The sequence below is a fragment of the Moschus berezovskii genome, chromosome 10, assembly GCF_049115385.1.
Source record: "Moschus berezovskii isolate FMDL1 chromosome 10, NW_MosBer_1.0, whole genome shotgun sequence".
Lineage (NCBI taxonomy): Eukaryota > Metazoa > Chordata > Mammalia > Artiodactyla > Moschidae > Moschus > Moschus berezovskii.
The window spans coordinates 46,607,312-46,628,894 of NC_142469.1; the positions used below are offsets into that span (position 1 = coordinate 46,607,312).

At 35.6% G+C, this 21,583-nt stretch overlaps 1 protein-coding gene across 4 annotated transcripts in view; it reads right to left on the reverse strand.

Annotated features, from left to right (window-relative positions):
- Positions 1–981: 981 nt before the first annotated feature.
- CEP57L1 (centrosomal protein 57 like 1) overlaps positions 982–21,583 on the reverse strand; it is a 73,938-nt gene continuing 53,336 nt past the window's right edge. For 3 of the 4 annotated variants that reach the window (XM_055433542.2, XM_055433541.2, XM_088840646.1), the window contains 7 exons: positions 13,317–13,433; positions 12,115–12,192; positions 11,536–11,622; positions 5,322–5,399; positions 4,965–5,206; positions 3,798–3,942; positions 983–1,649 (listed from right to left, as the gene is read on the reverse strand). In XM_055433542.2, the coding sequence (XP_055289517.2) occupies positions 1,431–1,649; positions 3,798–3,942; positions 4,965–5,206; positions 5,322–5,399; positions 11,536–11,622; positions 12,115–12,192; positions 13,317–13,433 (966 nt within the window). In that variant the 3' untranslated portion in view covers positions 983–1,430. Of the gene's footprint in view, positions 1,650–3,797; positions 3,943–4,964; positions 5,207–5,321; positions 5,400–11,535; positions 11,623–12,114; positions 12,193–13,316; positions 13,434–21,583 lie in introns of all 4 variants that reach the window. The other variant, XM_055433543.2, reaches the window with a different exon arrangement.

Genomic DNA, 21,583 nt, shown 5'->3' on the forward strand with positions numbered 1-21,583 from the left:
CTGTTTTTCCATCTATTTCCCATGAAGTGATGGGACCAGATGCCATGATCTTTGTTTTCTGAATGTTGAGCTTCAAACCAACCTTTTCACTCTCCTCTTTCACTTTCATCAAGAGGCTTTTGAGTTCCTCTTCACTTTCTGCCATAAGGGTAGTGTCATCTGCATATCTGAGGTTATTGATATTTCTCCCAGCAATCTTGACTCCAGCTTGTGCTTCTTCCAGCCCAGCGTTCCTCATGATGTACTCTGCATATAAGTTAAATAAGCAAGGTGACAATATACAACCTTGATGTACACCTTTTCCTATTTGGAACCAGTCTGTTGTTCCATGTCCAGTTCTAACTGTTGCTTCCTGACCTGCATACAGGTTTCTCAAGAGGCAGGTCAGGTGGTCTGGTATGCCCATCTCTTTCAGAATGTTCCACAGTTTATTGTGATCCACACAGTCAAAGGCTTTGGCATAGTCAATGAAGCAGAAATAGATGTTTTTCTGAAACTCTCTTGCTTTCTCCATGATCCAGCGGATGTTGGCAATTTGATCTCTGGTGCCTCTGCCTTTTCTAAAACCTGCTTGAACATCTGGGAGTTCACGGTTTACATATTGCTGAAGCCTGGCTTGGAGAATTTTGAGCATGACTTTGCTAGCGTGTGAGATGAGGGCAATTGTCCGGTAGTTTGAGCATTCTTTGGCATTGCCTTTCTTTGGGATTGGAATGAAGACTGACCTCTTCCAGTCCTGTGGCCACTGCTGAGTTTTCCAAATCTGCTGGCATATTGAGTGCAGCACTTTCACAGCATCATCTTTCAAGACTTGTAATAGCTCAACTGGAATTCCATCACCTCCACTAGCTTTGTTAGTAGTGATGCTTTCTAAGGCCCACTTGACTTCACATTCCAAGATGTCTGGCTCTAGGTCAGTGATCACGTTATCGTGACTATCTTGGTCGGGAAGATCTTTTTTGTACAGTTCTTCTGTGTATTCTTGCCACCTCTTCTTAATATCTTCTGCTTCTGTTAGGTCCATACCATTTCTGTCCTTTATCGAGCCCATCTTTGCATGAAATGTTCCCTTGGAATCTCTAATTTTCTTGAAGTTACAAGCTTACTAAATGAAAACGTGGAACGGCACTTATATCTCAAATTCAACTCAATTTTAAATATCATCAGTCTAGTATAATGTTTTAAACTTAGTTTAATTAGTGTATGTCTAAGGTATTTTAGTCAATAAAAAAGAACAGGAAAGCAATCATTTATTATTTGGGTTTCTTAGGAGGTCATTAGGCATTCATTTTAAAAATACTACAATTTGATACTTTATAGAGGCTAGAAACATAATTCAAAATTTCATAAAGGTATTAAATTAAAACCACTTTAGACAGTTCAAGATCTCATTGACAAAGTTCATTCAAGATGGTAGTCTTGCTATTGTGTTACTGTTCCCACATAATATCATCTCGTCTCAATTTCATCTGAAGATTATGGACTTGTATTGGACGAAAGTGGCTATTCTTTTGAAGAGAGTTAGTTAGCAAACATTTTCTGGAGCTATTTTTTATATTCTTTGTTCCTTTACAGTTGCTGTCTTCTTGCTGAATAAATGAAGTTTCACTCATCTTTGAATTCTGAACTTTTTGCTGCAGTTTGCGGACCTGGAAAGAAAAAAATCTAATATTTCAGTCAAAAATATACTTAAAATGTACCTTATAATAGAGGATTGGATTGATGGTTTGAAGATTACATGAAATTAAAAAGTTTGCTAAGTCTTTATTTATTGAATACTTATTGCATGCCTAACACTGTGCTATTTATACAGAAACATAATGAATAAAACAATCACTGCTTTCAAGGAGCTTATTGCTTATTAAAGAAAAAAAGCATATATGTGACAACTAGACAATAATTCAAGCCAGAATAACTTTGAGTAGGACAAAAAGTGTATGTCTAAGAAGGATAAAGAAGGACAAGAAATGGGCTAGAGAAGCTGAGAGAAAGAAATGTTTGTTTTTGTAAGATAAGAAATGGGAAAAAATCAGGAGAACATGAGGAGAGAGAAGGACCTTTCTGGTGACAAAGCAACATTTGGTGCTAGGAGTGAATATCAAGTTTATAGAGTCTATATTTTTCTTTGAAGTATTCCTGAATTTAAAGTACTACTGAATGCCAGTTTTGTTTTATTTTTAAAGGCAAAGGAATAAATAACATTATCTCACTGAGGAGTAATGATTCGATTGATGGAATTAAAACAAAATCTATAAACTAGCTAAACCCTTTTCTTTCAAGTCTAGTCCATTACTGAATCTTTTAAAAAATTATTTATTTTGGCCACATTACATGGCTTGTGGGATCTCAATTCCCCAATCATAGACGGAACCCATGTACCCTACTGAGGAAGTGTGGAATCCTAACCAATGGACCACCAGGGAATTCCCCACACTACTTAATCTATTTCACTTAAGCATAGCCTGATTTGTAGAGCTGGTCCAGACATTGGCTAAGTATCTGGTGTTCTGTTTACCTAAAAGTTCTTAAAATTTTTTACTTCTATAGCTATTTACTTCTACAGCTATTGTATATATATAATATATAAATTATATATACATATTTTTCAAATATAATTTATGTAAATACTGCCTAAATTTAAAAAATACGACTACTCTTCTATTCCTTTCAGGTTTCTCCTATGTGATTCTAAGAAAGTATACAAGTTACATAATTTTCACCCAACACAACCATACAGAAAGTTTACTTACTATAGCTTTAAAAGCCAGTTAAGTGAAAATGTTTGCTTCAAAATTTCATTTCCTTCTTTCTTTACTGGCCATAGAAGAATAAAGGCAGTAAAATTCTGCATTCTTTATTACTTTCCTATAAAAGTGGGAAGGCTTAATTGTGAGGTTAATATATTACCAACTTATATGAATGCTGATTATTCCATTAGCAGATAGCTACATGATATGACCTGAGGGTTCCTGGAAAGATTCCCTCTGCTTTCTATTCCAGGAGCATAACAGTCCTAAGAGTGAATTCATTGTCTTGGGATAAAATATAATATTCCATGATTTTTTTTGTCAAAATATTAAGACTGTTATGCCATTCTTAGTTATTACAAATTTATACACAAGGATAGATTCCTCCTCATCACCTCCACTAGAGTGAGCTAAGCATAGCTCACTCCATTCCTGTCCCCAAGGAATGGAACACAGCATGGCTTGTTCTGAGAAACTGGAAATAGTGGTTTTAGAGATGCGGTATGCTTGAGGAACCAGGTTTATATATGAGATAGACACCTGTTGACATAAGGGGCTTCAGTAAGGCATTAGGAAAGAGAGGGATAAGAGGAAAGAATGCTAAAAGTACAGCTGGGAGAGCTATAAAGCAAATTTAGCCTACCTCTTAATTTTCCCAAAGTTACTTCTGAATACATAACTAAACTTTCTCTTTTTTTTTTCCCTTTGGCTGTGCTATGTGGCTTGTAGGATCTTAGTTCCCCAACCAGGGACTGAACCTGGGCCCCAGCAATGAAAGCATAGAGCTCTAACCACTGGACAGCCAGAGAATTCCCCAGAACTAAATTTCTTTGTTCCCTTTTCTTTATATTATATTGAGAATTATGTAGCAGACCATGTTATTTCAATGTATAGATGACTCTATTTTATCATAAGTCTAAGTGATTCCTATCTATCATCTTTTCACTAAGCCACATATACAGGCCTCAAATTTGGAAGGTCTAGAGAAACGTAACATTGAATCCAGATATATTATCTTTTTATTAAAATTTTTTACTAAAACTTTCTTACGCTATCTTGATGCTGCATTAGTTTGGAAATTTGTTCTCCTTTAATTTCCATTTTCTTGACTAAACGCTCTAGTTCACATGCTATATCTTCACAGACTGATTGGCTTTCAGTTTCTTTCATTTGATTCAGCAGGTCTTGGTACTCCCTATGAAAGAAAAGCAAGTATCAAGCACCATTACAGTTTATAGTATACAAACTATATATATATATAAAATATATATAAACTATATATTAATCTTTGCCACAATTACAATTAAACAATATTCTGCTCAATCATAAATTTTAATCAGTTAAATATTAACCTTCAAAGAGAGCTTCTTTTTGTAGTTATCAAATTAAATCTATGGTAATTATAAACAGGCTCTTAAGATTTGAGATTAGATATATTTAGAAATATCTCAGACTTAGGATCTCAAAGAATCTTAAAAAATGTCTGAATTCTTAGTGTTCATAGTTAAATGTAGTAAAATATTCTGATGTCCTTAGCTAGAAGCATTAAGGGACTCTCTTTCATTTCAAGTTTCGAATTCTTAATGTAGAATCTTTGGAAGAATTCCAGTTATAGAAGTATTTGCCTGAGAAATTCCTAGATTTGGTGATTGCCTGCTCAAAAAAACCACTGCTAATAGAACTAGTTATATTTTCTACAGAGGTCTTAGTTCAACTAGTTGGCCACCCAAGTCAAATATTTTCTGGAATATTTGTTGAAAAGATATTTAAACTTGAAGCTTAAAATATGTATTCTATACAGAATCTGTATGTATCCCATACAGAATCTTTGAAGCATATGGATGCTTCAAACATGCAATGAAGACCAGCCAGAATGGAGAACAAGAAATTGCATTCCTATTTGTCTAATGAAATAATTCACTTAACTGAAAAGATTATAAAAAGCAGAAGGAGAATCTACCTTAGAAAAGCATTTGTGAATTATAATTTAAGGTCACCAGACCCCATTTGTTAGAATGACAAAAATATCTGTCTATCAGTTCAAATCTTGGGAATACAGAAATACTTTAAATAGAAAAAAGTAGTAATCTTCAGATCAAAATAAGTTCAAAAGGCTAAGTAAGGCTTTTAGGAATTTGTAAGTGACATTGTTTGAAAGGCTGAGAAGAAAAAAAGATACCTAAATTTGTCTTGCTACTTCTTGTGATAAATACTTACAGAGTCATTTGGTCGAGCTCATCTTGCATTGCCATCAAAAGTTCAGACAAATTGTTGCAAACAGAAATGGACTTTTCTGAGTCAGAAGGTACAGCTTTACATTGAGAAGTTGTTCTAGAAGGCTTGTAGAGACATCTAAGCTCAGTAACTTCAGCCGGTTTCTGAAGGATATGTGGCCCATAATGTTGCACTGTTTGGAGGTTTTGTGTACTTGCATTCACAGAATGGCTTGCACTGGCAGACTTTGGGGGAAAAGAAATAGCTGAGAACGATTTTAAATAACTGATGGCATTTAAATAGCACTTACACCAAAGCATGAATTTATCTGAACAAGTATCCTCATTTTTCCCTTCTCACCTTCTCAGCCGTAACAGGCAGTGTTCCAAATTGTGAACAAATTTGCTGAGGTGGTCCTCTCTTTATACATTTAGTTTTCTAAATATTGACAAGGAAAAAAGTAAACAAAAAATATTTAAAAAGACATTTATCAAATTAACACTATTACACATTAGGAGATGCAAGTTACAATGAAATATCACTATACACCTGTTAGAATGGTTAAAATAAAAAAGTGACAACACCAAACGCTAACGAGGAAGTGGAGAAGACAGATTGCTCATACACACAAAATAATGCAGCCACTTTGGAAGTTTCTTATAAAATTAAAGATTTATTGATAGCTATCATATGATTCAGAGATTTCACTTTCAGATATTTACCCCAGGAAAATGAAAAATATGTTCACACAAAAACCTGTACACAAAGTTTATAACTGCTTTATTTGTGATAGCCTAAAACTGAGGCAGCTTCCCTTGTAGCTCCTTCAATAAAGAATCCACCTACAATGCAGGAGACCCGGGTTCGATTCCTGGCTTGGGAAGATCCCCTGGAGAAGGAAATGGCAACCCACTCCAGAATTCTTCCCTGGAGAATCCCACGGACAGAGGAACCTGGAGGGCTATAGTCCAAGGGTTGCAAGAGTCGGACACGACTTAGTGACTAAACTGCTACTACTAAAACTGAAATCCCATGGACAGAGCAATCTGGTGGGCTATATAGTCCATGGGGTCACAAAAGAGTTGGACACAATTTAGCAACTAAACAACAGCAACAAAACTGAAAACAACCCAAATCTCCTTCATCAGGTAAATGGTTCAACTGTGGTACATCCCTAACATGGAATACTACACAGAAACTTTTAAAAATGCGTCAATACTTGGATGGATTGGCTGCGTGAAACAAGCCTCTCAAAAGATTATATACTATATGATTACATTTATATAACATTCCTGAAATAAAATTATAGAGATGGTAAACAGATTATAAATTGCTAAGGATTAGGGAGGATGATGTGTAACTATAAAGGGATAACATGGAATAGTTCTGTATCTTCATAGTGGTTATGGTTACAAGAATCTACACATGTGATAAAACTGTATATGGTCACACAAATACGCATATACACACACAACTAAGTGAATAAAAAACCACTGAAATATCCATAAGCTATATATATATATATGTATTGTACCATTTTCAATTTCCTGGACTTTATTATATTTATGAAAGATGTTACCATTGGGGGAAGCTTGTTAAAGATATATGCTGCTGCCGCTGCTGCTAAGTCTCTTCAGTCATGTCTGACTCTGTGCGACCCCATAAACGGCAGCCCACCAGGCTCCACCATCCCTGGGATTCTCCAGGCAAGAACACTGGAGTGGGTTGTCATTTCCTTCTCCAATGCATGAAAGTGAAAAGTGAAAGTGAAGTCACTCAGTCGTGTCCGACTCTTCGCGACCCCATGGACTGCAGCCTACCAGGCTCCTCTGACCATGGGATTTTCCAGGCAAGAGTACTGGAGTGGGTTGCCATTGCCTCCTCCAAAAGATATATGGGACCTCCCTTTATATTTTTTTTTTATCACCTCTAATCTATAATTTTTCAAAATAAAAAGTGAAAAACAAAAAACAAAAAAAGACACACGGTTAGGATATGGAACTATGGTAACTGCTGATTGGAACATAAACTGGTCCAGTCACTTTGAACAATATCTTGTAAAGTTAAGGTGCATGACACTTATGGCCCAGTATCTCAGAGAAACTCCTGAACACTTACACCATGAGGCATGTATAAGAATGTTCATAACAGTGTTGTTTATAATAACAAAAAGTGAGAAACAAACCAAATGATCACTGAAAAGAGAAGGGAAAAAGAAATTTTTAGCAATAAAAAGCAGTGAACTATTCATATATGTATCAATTGGAAGAATCTCATAAATATAATGTTGAGTGGAAAAAGAAAGCTGCTGAAGAACACAAATAGAGTAAGTCCATTTATATAAAGTTCAAGTGTAAACCTAACAAATATATTTCTTATAAATACTTATTTGGCAAAGTAATTTTTTTTTAAAACCAGGAGAATGATAAAAACAAAATCAGAATTGTGGTTATTCCTTGGATGGAGGGAATACAATTTAAGAAAGGTACACGCTGGGCCTTAACAGTGCTGGTAATGTTCTATTAAGCTGTGTGGTGAGTACTCCAGTGTTAATGTCATTATCATCCTTCGAGCAGACATTTTTTGTTATATTCAGTTCAGTACAGTTCAGTCGCTCAGTCGTGTCCGACTCTTTGTGACCCCATGAACACAGCACGCCAGGCCTCCCTGTCTATCACCAACTCCCGGAGTTCACGCAAACTCATGTCCACAGAGTTGGCGACGCCATCCAGCCATCTCATTCTCTGTCATCCCCCTCTCCTCCTGCCCCCAATCCCTCCCAGCATCAGAGTCTTTTCCAGTGAGTCAACTCGTCACATGAGGTGGCCAAATTACTGGAGTTTCAGCTTTAGCATCAGTCCTTCCAATGAACACCCAGGACTGATCTCCTTTAGAATGGACTGGCTAGATAAGTTTGTTCAGGTTTTTCAGTAACATTTTATGGAAAAACCCAAACGAACTCTTTGGCCAAACCAATATGTGCTCCTTCGTGAATCATTTTTAAAAATACATTGCTAAGCTACATTCTTAAAAGTAAATGATTTCACTATTTTCGTTGGATGGATTGAACTAGGATAACCAATTGTCTCAATCTGCCCATGATACAGGATCTTCAGTACTAAACCCAGTAAAGTCATAGGCAAACTGGGGTGAATCAGTCACTCTATTTAACACTTTAGCAAGAGAATAATCAATAAGCTGAGCATATTCCATAATAAAAAGAAAACAAAATATTCCCAATTCTAAAGGAAAATTTAGATGTCTTAACTATCATAAACATACATTTTTTTAAATAAAATGATTAAATGGCTTAGAGGTAGAGATATCACAAATTTGTGAGTCAGTTCTTATTCACTCAGATTTTCTTGGTGATCCTGGACAATCATTCAAGCTCTGTGCCTTAGGAATGATAATTTCAAGTAATAGAAAATGATGGTTTGATCAAAGTCTATTTTAAGCAGTTAAATTAGAACAAAAGAAATGTAATACTGAATGAGACTTCTGACTGATAATTACAATCTATCCTTTCAAAAGAATAATGAAAACCTCACAGGACAGGCTTCCATTATCTTGCTTACAATATTCAAACAGTCTGATTCTTTACTTCCAAGCTCACCTTATGCTGTTGTTGGTTACTATCTAGAAGTATAGCTCTAATCATGTCTCTATAAGCTTCAATGGTTCACAATGATTTATAGAACAAAAGTTCAAATTCTTAACATGGCATTGAAGATCAGTCATAATCTCACTTCAAGCTGTATTTTCAATTTCAAGTCTCATATGGTACTGCTGCTGCTGCTGAGTCGCTTCAGTCGTGTCTGACTCTGTGCGACCCCATAGACGGCAGCCACCAGGCTCCGCCGTTCCTGGGATTCTCCAGGCAAGAACACTGGAGTGGGTTGCCATTTCCTTCTCCAATGCATGAAAGCGAAAAGTGAAAGTTGCTCAGTTGTGTCCAACTCCTAGCGACCCCATGGACTGCAGCCTACCTGGCTCCTCCATCCATGGGATTTTCCAGGCAAGAGTACTGGAGTGGGGTGCCATTGCCTTCTCCGCATATGGTACTAGTACTGGACAATTATTTATAGTTTCATGTAAAAATCAACTATACTCTCAGACTGTAACACACCTCACCTCATCTCTATCAATACTTACTCATTTTCCAAGTCTGCCTTTACCACTTCTTGCGTGATCTTTTCACATATTCTTTATTTGTACAGCACCAGAATACTTTGTTTATACCTTTATTAAGTTTTTAGTACACTCTGTCTTATATTTGTGTTTTTGTCTGCTTCTCTGTAAATTCCTGTGTTATCTTTTTACTACCTGAAGATACTAATCTATGTAAATCAAGACATATGAGTTGAATGAACTATGTCCAGGATATGGAGTCAATGCCAGTGAGACAAGCAGGAATCTCACAGAGGTCTCTTAAAAGAAAACCCAGATACCGCCGTCAGCAACATTAGTGCTCCTGTTACCTTTAAAGGGAGGCATTATTTACAGATCTATGAACTTAGAACTTAACCTAACTGCTTTTATAAAGTGGTTTTCTGTCAATTATTTTTTCTTTTCTTTCAGGAGCTACCTTTTCCCTCCTTCATTTCTTTTACCTTGTTTTTCCCTCTACCTTATTAAAAAATCTTTTCCACCAGCTCTTCAAAGGATGTCATAAAACATAAGTACAAAAATAAGTCAGTATTTTTCCACTTGTATAAATTACTTATAGTGATTCTCTATTTGGCTTTGCAGCTTCCAATCTTACTGTGGAGATAAGACACAAAACATACTTAAGGAAGGAAATAAACTTAAAAAATCAACATAAACTGCATTGGGAAAATATTCTTCATTATTGTAGTTTGCAAATTCTTTGAAAGAAAAAAATCTGTGAAAAATTCAGTCAAACTACTGAATTCTTATTTATGGAATAACAACTAGCTAAAGTTAAATATAATGTTTCCTCCATTATTGTATCCACAGGGTGAACCTATGGCAGTGGCCAGAATTCACAAACAGCATGCTTGGTTCGTACAGCAAATAGCACATAGAATCACTACATGCATACTGAATAAATAGTAATAATGGTCATCAAAACTATAATTTCAGAATCATAAGATTAAAAGGGACTAACATATTCTTTACCATTATAAATAAAAGAGTGTAATATAATAAATCCAAAACATCAATTTATCAAAACAAATTATTATTGGTAAATTTATAAAGTACTCATTCCCCAATCTTTAGGCAAGTCCAAAGGATATCAGCATAAAAAATAAATAATTTCTCCAGAGAAATGACTAAATTATAATTTAATATTATAATTTATAATACAATATAATAGTATATCTTGTTTTTTTATTGTGCATGTATTAAATAAAACTGCTTCCAGAATCTATTGTGTTGTATCTATTGTATTGTTTATGGCAGAAAGTGAAGAGGAACTAAAAAGCCTCTTGATGAAAGTGAAAGAGGAGAGTGAAAAGGTTGGCTTGAAGCTCAACATTCAGAAAACGAAGATCATGGCATCTGGTCCCATCACTTCATGGGAAATAGATGGAAAAACAGTGGAAACAGTGTCAGACTTTACTGTTTTGGGCTCCAAAATCACTGCGGATGCTGATTGCAGCCAGGAAATTAAAAGACGCTTACGCCTTGGAAGGAAAGTTATGACCATCCTAGATAGCATATTAAAAAGCAGAGACATTACTTTGCCAACAAAGGTCCATCTAGTCAAGGCTATGGTTTTTCCCGTGGTCATGTATGGATGTGAGAGTTGGACTGAGAAGAAAACCGATCGCTGAAGATTGATGCTTTTGAACTGTGGTGCTGGAGAAGACTCTTGAGAGTCCCTTGGACTGTAAGGAGATCCAACCAGTCCATTCTAAAGGAGATCAATCCTGGGTGTTCATTGGAAGGACTGATGCTAAAGCTGAAACTCCAATACTCTGGCCACCTCATGCAACAAGTTGACTCACTGGAAAAGAATCTGATGCTAGAAGGGATCGGGGGTGGGAGGAGACAGGGAAGACAGAGAATGAGATGGCTGGATAGTATCACCGACTCGATGGACATGAGTTTGAGTGAACTTCGGGAGTTGGTGATGGACAGGGAGGCCTGGCGTGCTGTGATTCATGGGGTCGCAAAGAGTCGAACACGACTGAGCGACTGAACTGAACTGAACGCTTCTTTATAAAGTATCCAAAATACATTTCTTTAACAGTTGAGTACTAGCAATATGTTTTCCTTTCTAGGAAAATTAGAATGCTTATTGTTATTTCACAAATTTAGATGTATTGCCCATTATATGTTCCTTTTTGCTTTGGGTGTCAAGCGAACTCAGAGCTAGGTTTTATGCTCAAATTATGCTACTTTCTTTAACCTAGGTTTTATGGAATTTTCTGTTCTCACACCCCAAACCATCATTACTTGACTTATGTTTTTAGGTCCATTTCACAGAATTATTTCATGTCTTATATTATAAATATCTTCAAATTCTTTTTGGAAATGAACAGGTATAATTACTAAAAGGATGATGAAATAAGCACTAGCAAATAAGAATAAAGTATTTGCATACCTTTGAAGATTTCTTCTTTTCCTTGAAGTGCCTTGGATTTGTTACTGAAGACATTAAAATTCTATTGATTTCAAGTCCAGTTTGAAGCTATAATAGTGAAAAAAACCTTTACTATTACTTGACTTTTAACAAATTTCTTTTTCTTCAAAAACATTATAATGAGGGATCATATATCAGTTGATAAAGATAAAAAAATTTTTTCTGAAGAAGAGAAAATCCCAAATATTTTTTGTGTGTGTGTTAAAGTCACCAAGTCTATGGTAATTACAATCATTTTCTGTTTATGACAGAATGAGTTATTTCATATATCTCAAACTGAAAAAACTGATAGCATGAATTCTTTCAACTGAGAATATATATATGTTTCTCAGAATTTCAAAAGACCAAAAGATTTTCGGTAATATGTTCAAGTCTATGAATATACTTGCTGACTTACTGAGATTTCATTATTAAAGCAAAAAGAGACAAAACGGATAAGTTAGGAAGCAGAAATTTGAGTCCAGGGTAAGGCTTCAGTTAATAAAGTATAATAAAACATATATGATTTTAAAATGCCAGATGATATAGTGTTCTGTTTACCTGAGCAGCTTTATCTTGAAAGAGCTTACGCTGATGTTCTTCTTCCTTTAGTTTTTCCTCTAAATGTTTAATCTTGTCCTACAAAAGAATTGAAAAACTGGGATTATTATACAAAAACTAGAGCCAAATATCTGTTATTCCTTTTCCAAATAGAGCCCTTAGGGTCTTGATTCTTAATAGTTTGGTAAATTACAGAAGAAAGTAAGAAAAAGGAATGGCAAAAGATGCTAAGTTTTCCTTGGCTTTCCTCATATGATTCTTTACCTACTTTATGTAAGAAGGACAAAGGAGAAACAAAGAATGTATATGCGTAGGCTCTATTAATTTTCATTAACAAAATCATAATACTGAAAATTTGGGAGGTTTTAAAGGTCTAGAAGGTCAAACAATATCATCTTGCGTCTCAATGTTTCATTCAAAATATAAACAACTTACAATGAACTGAACTCAGGAAAAAGTGAAAGTGAAATCATTCAGTCATGTCCAACTCTTCGCGACCCCATGGACTGTAGCCTGCCACATTCCCCTAGCCATGGGATTTTCTGGGTTAGAATACCAGAGCGGGTTGCCATTTCCTTCTCCAGGGGATCTTCCTGACCCAGGGATCGCACTGCAGGCAGACTCTTTACCATCTGAGCCACCAGGGAAACAAGACTAATATACATGAAACAATATGATCTGACCCAGGTCATGAATATATATGTATAACCTTATACACAAAAGTATTTCATCTTATATCCATGGTATAGTTTGAAATAGGAAGACAGTACTATCTCAAAGGGAGAACTTCCTGAGTGTTTGAAATCTCAAGGAAGGCTTCATAGAGGAAGCAGGAATGGGAGAATCCTACAAAATGGATAGGATTTGGTTGGAAAAGGAGAGGGCATTTCAGGATAGGATCTAGAATAGGCATAACTTACTTGCAAGTGGTGAAAGGCTATCTTTTCAATATCCTTTAGGTAAATCACCTAACAAATGAAAATATTCTACCACTGTAGAAGGTAAAACTACAATTTCACATCAAAAAGCAAACTCATTTACGCTGTGATCTATAGGCAATAACTCATATCTGGATTACTAAAAATTATTAATGAAGTTTTACAAATCTAATTTTATTGCATATTCATATACAGGGTAATTACACATAACACTAAAGATTTATTCCTGGTATCACCATTTCAAAGAAATAAGTTGAAGCTTACCTCAGCAGTTTTCTGAGTTGCTGTAAGTTTAAAACATTCTTTTTCTAAGACATCAAGCTTTTCGAGTTTTGCATGAAGCTTCATATGATCCTGTTCTTTTTCCCTTTGAAGCTGGGCCTGGAAAGGAAAAAAACAAAACCTAAATTTGGCAAGTGAAGCCGACTGCTCAAGAATAATACAATTTCTGAGAATTCAAAGCACAATATAAATTGTCATAAGAAACACATAACAAACACGCACATACTTTAGGTACTTTAAAAGCAAAAAAACAAGAGAAAGTAAAATACTTTTCAAAAACAAAGAAACTGTGCAAAAAAAGATATTAGATCAATGGAACAAAATCTTCTATGTATCTTTATATAACATTTCTACTATGGAAAACATCATCAGTGAAACATATTAAATAAACAAGGTGTTATCACAAGGTGATCAAACCTACTTATTGACTTACCCTCTCCCTAACTATAACATAGAAAAGCAGCTATCAAAGGACTAAAGCATACAGAGAACTTGGAGAAAATGAAAGTTACACATATTTATTTGTTGGTGTTGAGTTGCTAAGTTGTGTCCAACTCTGAGACACTATGGACTGTATAAAGCCTGCCAGGCCACTCTGTCCATGGGATTTCCTAGGCAAGAATACTGGGATGAACTGCCATTCCCTTCTCCAGGGGATCTTCCTGATCCAGGGATTAAACTAGGGTCTTCTGCACTGGCAGGCAGATTCTTTATTGCTGAGCCACCAGGGAAGCTCTACACATATATATGCATACCTACACATTGTCTTGTAATGGTATTTATTATCACACTAATGCAAGATGTTAATGACAGGGGCAACTGTGAGGGAAGAAGTATATGAGAATTTTCAGTATTACCTGACAAATCTTCTATAAACTTAAATCTGTTCTAAAAAATAGTTTATTAAAAATAAAAAACTGAAACAACAAATAAATAGAATTTTGGTGCCCTGTGGTCTAACATTCTATTGGAGTTACAGAAGGAGAAGAGAGAGAAGTCAGACAAGAATAATTATTTGAAGGCTAATGCCTAAAAAATGTTCCAATTCTGATGAAAATTATTAACTGACAGATTCAAGAATCTAAAATGAACAAACAAAAAATAACCCAAGCAGAATGAATACAAAGAAAACCACATTTGGGCATATTATCAAATGGTTGAAAACCAGTATTAAAAGGGGAAAAACAGCCTAAGAAATAATACACTATGCACAGAAGAATGAAGATAACAATTCTCATTAGAAACTATGAAAACAGGCTTCTCTGGTGGTCCAGTGGTTGAGGATCTGCCTGCCAATGCAGGAGACACGAATTCAATCCCTAGTCTAGGAAGATTCCATATGCCACGGAGCAACTAAGTCCATGCACCACAACTACTGAGCCAGTGCTCTACAGCCCAAGAGTCACAACTTCTAAGCCCACGCACTGCAACTACTGAAGCTTGTGCACCCTAGAGCCTGAGTTCTGCAACAAGAGAAGTTATTGCAATGAGAAGCCCACAAACTACAACTAGAGTAGTCCCAACTCTCCACAACTAGAGAAAGCCTGTGCACAGCAATGAAGACCCAGCACAGTCAAAAGTAAATAAATAAATCATAAAAAAAAATTCAACTAAAATTTTATACCCAGTGAAACCATCCTTCAACAATGGTGGTGAAATAAAGCCTTTTCCAGACAAATACATGCTAAGAGAATTCCCAGCATACTTTAAAAAGCACTAGAAATAGTAAAAATGTAGAAAAATATATATTACTTTTTGTTTCTTAATTTTCTTTAAAGGAAAATTGATTATTAAAGGAGAAACAGAAACAATGTATTGTGAGTTACAGAACACACATAGAAATAAAATGTATGAAAACTGTAGCACAAAGGGGGACAAATGGAATTATTAGGTAGGAGGATCTTATATTACATATGAAATGTTTTAATGCTAATTTATGATAGACTGTAGTAAATCAAGAATACATAATTTTAACCTATACAGTTCACTTCAGTCGCTCAGTCATGTCCGACTCTTTGCAACCCCATGAATCACAGGACACCAGGTCTCCCTGTCTATCACCAAGCTACTAAAAAGGAGAAGGGGAAAAGTACCCGGAGAAAGAGAAGTCAGCAAAACGTAAGAAGAAACCACTAGGGAATAGGGAACTTAAAAAATATTTTTAGTTGAAAGATAATGAAAATATAAAATGGCAAAACCTGTGGGATGCAGGTAAAGCACAGTTTAGAGGGAACTTGATAGTTTTTAATCACGATATATTACATTTAAAAAGAAATAATAAAGTTTTAAAATCAATAAGTTTCCAACATCCAAAGCTAGGGAAAATTTGCAAATTAAATCGTACATTAGCAGAAGGAAGAACATAATAAAGATGAAGTGGAAATCAATGAAATAGAAAACAAAAGTTTTTATAAAGATTTACTTTTTAAAATCTATAAAAGTGATATGTAGGTTGATAGTTTTAAAAAGAGCACAAATACAATTTACTAGTATCAGGAATGAAAGAGGGGACATCTCTAAAGACACAAGACAGATAATCTGAGTAGCCGAATCTCTGTTATAAATAAACTGAACTCATAATTAAAAAGAAAACTTCAGTCCCAGATAGCATCTGTCAAATTTGAACTCTATCAAACATTTAAGGAGGAAATAATACTATTCTTACACAAGGTCTTTCAAAAAATAGAAGGAATCTTCCCAGCTAATTTTATGAGGTCAAACAAAACTATAATACCAAAATGAGACGTTGTAAGAAAATTACAAACCAAGATCGCTCAAGGACGAAGTCACAAAAATTGTTAAGTGAAATCTTTGCAAGCTGAATCAAGCAATATAGAAAAACGATACTATATCAAGATTGATTGGGGCCTATATCAGGAATGCAATGTTGGTTAACATTTAAAAATCAAACAATGTAACTTATCGTGTTAACAGAAGAAATGAGAAAAATCATATGACCCTTTCACTAGATGCATAAAAAGCAAATTGTAAAATCATTCACAATAAAAGTTTTCAGCAAACTAAGAATAGAAGGCAATGGCAAGCCACTCCAGTACTACTGCCTAGAAAATTCCATGGATGGAGGAGCCTGGTAGGCTGCAGTCCGTGGGGTCGCTAAGGGTCAGACACGACTGAGCGACTTCACTTTCACACATTGGAGAAGGAAATGGCAACCCACTCCAGTGTTCTTGCCTGGAGAATCCCAGGGATGGGGGAGCCTAGTGGGCTTTCGTCTATGGGGTCACACAGAGTCAGACACGACTGAAGTGACTTAGCAAGAATAGAAAGTAATTTCCACATTTGATAAGGGATAACTATAAAAAACCTAGATATAATAGTCTAGTGAAAGACTAGCATATTTCTCCCAATGATCAGAAACAAAACAAGGATATCAGTCTTTACCACTTCCAATTAACACTGTACTAGCTTCAATAACCAGTGCAAGAAAGTGCAAAAAATAAAAGCCATAAAAATTGGAAAGGGAAAAATAAAACTTTATTTATTCACAGATGACATGATTATGTATACAGAAAATCCCTAGAAAATACTGAGTTCCAGAAATAGACTTGATCTATCTTTGTCAATTGTTTGTTGACCAAGGTGGCCAATCAATTCAATAGGAGAAAAGAAATCTTTTAACAAATGGTGCTGGGACAACTGGGCATCCACATGGAAAAAATTTAACCTTGAATAATTTTCTCTCACTATACAAAAATTAATCCCAGATGGATCACTGAACAAAATGAAAATTAAGAGCTTTTAGAAGAAAATATTTTGGAAAATACTTTGATAGTTTCTTATAAAAATACACCTACCCTGTGGTTCAGTAATTCTACTATTAGATATTTATCCAAGAGAAATTAAAACATATGGTCACAAATATGTTTGTACAAGAATGTTTGAAGTATCTTTACTTATAACACCTCCAAAGTGGACACTGGTCAAATATCCATCAAATGAAAAATGGATAACCAAATTGTGGCATATCTATATAATAAAATTCTATACAGCAATAAAAGGAATGAACTACTGATACATGTAACAACATGGATTAATCTAAAAAACTTTGTTAAACCAAAGAACCAGACACAAAAAGAACATTTTCTATCATCCAATTTATATGAAGTTCTAGGACAGGTAAAATTAATCTGAAGTAAAATAAATCAGAATAGTAGTTGCACTGTTGGGAGGTGGGGAGAGAGCAGGGAATAACTTGGCAGAGATATAAAAAAATTTCTGGGGTGAAAAAATGTTCTGTTATTTGGTAGGACTACAGATTACACGAGCATATTCATTTATCAATAATCACTGAATTACTGTATATTGTCACCTTGCTTATTTAACTTAGATGCAGAGTACATCATGTGAAATGCCAGGCTGGATGAAGCACAAGCTGGACTCAGGACTGCCAGGAAAAATATCAATAACCTTAGATATGCAAATGACACCACCCTTACAGCAGAAAGCAAAGAAGAACTAAAGAGCCTCTTGATGAAAGTAAAAGAGGAGAGTGAAAAAGCTGGCTTAAAACGCAACATTCAAGACACTAAGATCATGGCATCTGGTCCCATCATTTCACCACAAATAGATGGGGAAAAATTGGAAACAATTGACAGATTTTATTTTCCCGGGCTCCAAAATCACTGCAGATGGTGACTGCAGCCATGAAATTAAGACACTTGCTCCTTGGAAGAAAAGTTATGACCAGTCTAGACAGCATATTAAAAAGCAGAGACTTTATTTTGCCAACAAAGGTCCGTCTAGTCAAAACTATGGTTTTTCCAATAGTCATGTATGTATGTGAGAGTTGGACCATAAAGAGCTGCTGCTGCTGCTGCATCACTTCAGTTGTGTCCGACTCTGTGTGACCCCATAGACAGAAGCCCACCAGGGTCCCCCATCCCTGGGATTCTCCAGGCAAGAACACTGGAGTGGGTTGCCATTTCCTTCTCCAATGTGTGAAAGTGAAAAGTGAAAGTGAAGTCGCTCAGTCGAGAATTGATGCTTTTGAACTGTTGTGTTGGAGGAGACTCTTGAGAGAGTCTGTTGGACAGAAGGGAGATCCAACCAGTCCATCCGAAAGGAAATCAGTCCTGAATACTCACTGGAAGGACTGATGCTGAAGCTCCACTACTTTTGCCATCTGTTGTGAAGAACTGACTCATTGGCAAAGACCCTGTTGCTGGGAAAGATTGAAGGCAGGAGAAGGGGACGGGAGAGGATGAGATGGTTGGATGGCATCACCGACTTGATGGACATGAGTCTGAGCAAGCTTCGGGAGTTGGTAAAGAACATGGAAGCCTGGCATGTTGCAGTCCATGGAGTCACAAAGAGTCAGACATAACTGAACGACTGAACTGAACTGATATACTTAAGACCCGTGCATTTCACTGCCTGTAAATTATACTTTAATAAAAACATTCTAAAAATGGTTAAAAATCACTCATCCACAATATTTAGCCAGGATAGGAATTTATAGGTTATTTTATAAGAAAAAATGTGAATAGATGACTAGGTGTTAAGTAGTATATTGTGCTTTTAATTGGCATTTCCCTGTGACTTCTTTAATCCTGCAAAATGCCTCTTCACAACTTTGCCCATTTTTCTACCACTGTTTTGTACTTTTTGTATCTTGCTTAAGAAATCTCTCTTAACTCCGAGGTCATATAGGCATTACTCTGTATTTTCTTCTAAAAATTCCAAAGTTAACATATAAGTCTTTAATCCATCTGGAATTTATTTTTGTGTATGATGTGAGGTAGGGATCCAATTTCTTTTTCTTTTTCTCACATAGATAATCAATTTCCCCCAAACATTTACTGAAGTCTAGCATTTCAACAATGTTATGCAATGGCATCCTTATTTTATATTGACTTTCCATATAAGTGGGTCTGACAATACCCTAATTCTTTATTCTGGCTGTCACTCCATACAAATATCATGTTAATTTTGATAGTATCAAAATATCATAGGGCAAGACCTCATCTTATTCTTCTTCGGAATAGCTTGGCTACTTTTGGACCTTTCCTTCTCATATGAATTTTAGAATCAACTTTTCTAGTTCCTTGAGAAACCTATTAAATATTTGGCCCATTAAAATCCAGTATTGACTGGTACTTTCACCCATTTTCAACATAAAACAAAGATCTTAGAACACTTAAACTATATTTATACCAGTTCCTAATTTATGTTACTATTATCATTAATTTTAATCCTTTATATATTTAAAAATATAAAATAAAACATAATTATTGCTGTTACATATTTATTTACCTATATATTTACCATCTTCATTGTTCTTCATTCCTTCCTGCATCTCTGACCTTCCATCTAAGATACTCTTCCTTCTGTCTGAATTATACCTTCAGTGTCTCCTTTAGAATGTATATCCTAGTAACAAACTACCTCAGATTTGGTCAATCTTAAAATGTCTTCACTTCACCTAATTTCTAGAGGATATATTCACCAGGCATTGGACTCTAGACTGACAGTTATTTTCTTTTAATACCTTAATTATAATCAGTTTGTTTTCTTCCAGATTCAGTATTTTCTATTGAGAAGTCAGCTGTCAATTTAATTGTTGTCCTTTTGAACATAACCCTTTTATTTTCCCCAGTAGCTTTTAGGATTTTATTCTTGTTTTATTTTATTTCTTTTTATTTTTCCTGCTTTGGTTTTATAGGGTTTCTTAAATCTGTGGTGTGATTATTTTTTTAGACAATTTTTTAAACTTCCCAGCCATTATATCTTCAAATATTGCTTCTGTCCTATTCTCTTTTCCTTTTGGAATTCCAATCACACATAAATTTGACCTCACTCTAACTTATGTCTCTTGCTCTCTTTTCTAAACTTACCATTGTTTTGTCACTTGATTGATCTGGATGGTTTCATCTTCTAATTCACTAATTATCTCTTCTGATCTGCTATTAGATGCACCATTAAGTTCTCAATTCCATTTATTGCATTTTTTTACAATACTGTAATAATTTTTATTTGGTTCCTTCTCAAATCTGCTCTGCCATTTTGTGGTTTCTAATTTTCTCTTGAAAATTTTGATCCTATTTTCTATCGCCTTGATTATAGCAAGTATAATTATTTTAAAGTCTGTATCTTCTAGAGCCAGGATCTAGCTGGAGCTAACTTGTGAGGGAACATTTCATGCAAAGATGGGCTTGATAAAGGACAGAACTGGTATGGACCGAACAGAAGCAGAAGATATTAAGAGGTGGCAAGAATACACAGAAGAACTGTACAAAAAAGATCTTCACGACCAAGATAATCACGATGGCATGATCACTGACCTAGAGCCACACATCTTGGAATGTGAAGTCAAGTGGGCCTTAGAAAGCATTACTATGACCAAAGCTAGTGGAGGTGATGGAATTCCAGTTGAGCTATTTCAAATCCTGAAAGATGAGGCTGTGAAAGTGCTGCACTCAATATGCCAGCAGATTTGGAAAACTCAGCAGTGGCCACAGGACTGGAAAAGGTCAGTTTTCATTCCAATTCCAAAGAAAGGCAATGCCAAAGAATGCTCAAACTACTGCACAATTGCACTCATCTCATACACTAGTAAAGTCACGCTCAAAATTCTCCAAGCCAGGCTTCAGTAATACGTGAACTGTGAACTTCCAGATGATCAAGCTGGTTTTAGAAAAGGCAGAGGAACCAGAGATCAAATTGCCAACATCTGCTGGATCATGGAAAAAGCGAGAGAGCTCCAGAAAAGCATCTATTTCTGCTTTATTGACTATGCCAAAGCCTTTGACTGTGTGGATCACAATAAACTGTGGAAAATTCTGAAAGAGATGGAAATACCAGACCACCTGACCTGCCTCTTGAGAAACCTGTATGCAGGTCAGGAAGCAACAGTTAGAACTGGACATGGAACAACAGACTGGTTCCAAACAGGAAAAGGAGTACATCAAGGTTGTATATTGTCACCCTGCTTATTTAACTTATAAGCAGAGTACATCACGAGGAACGCTGGGTTGGAAGAAGCACAAGCTGGAATCAAGATTGCCGGGAGAAATATCAATAACCTCAGATATGCAGATAATACCACCCTTATGGCAGAAAGTGAAGAGGAACTAAAGAGCCTCTTGATGAAAGTGAAAGAGGAGAGTGAAAAGGTTGGCTTAAGAAAACTAAGATCATGTCATCTGATCCCATCACTTCATGGGAAATAGATGGGGAAACAGTGGAAACAGTGTCAGACTTTATTTTTTTGGGCTCCAAAATCACTGCAG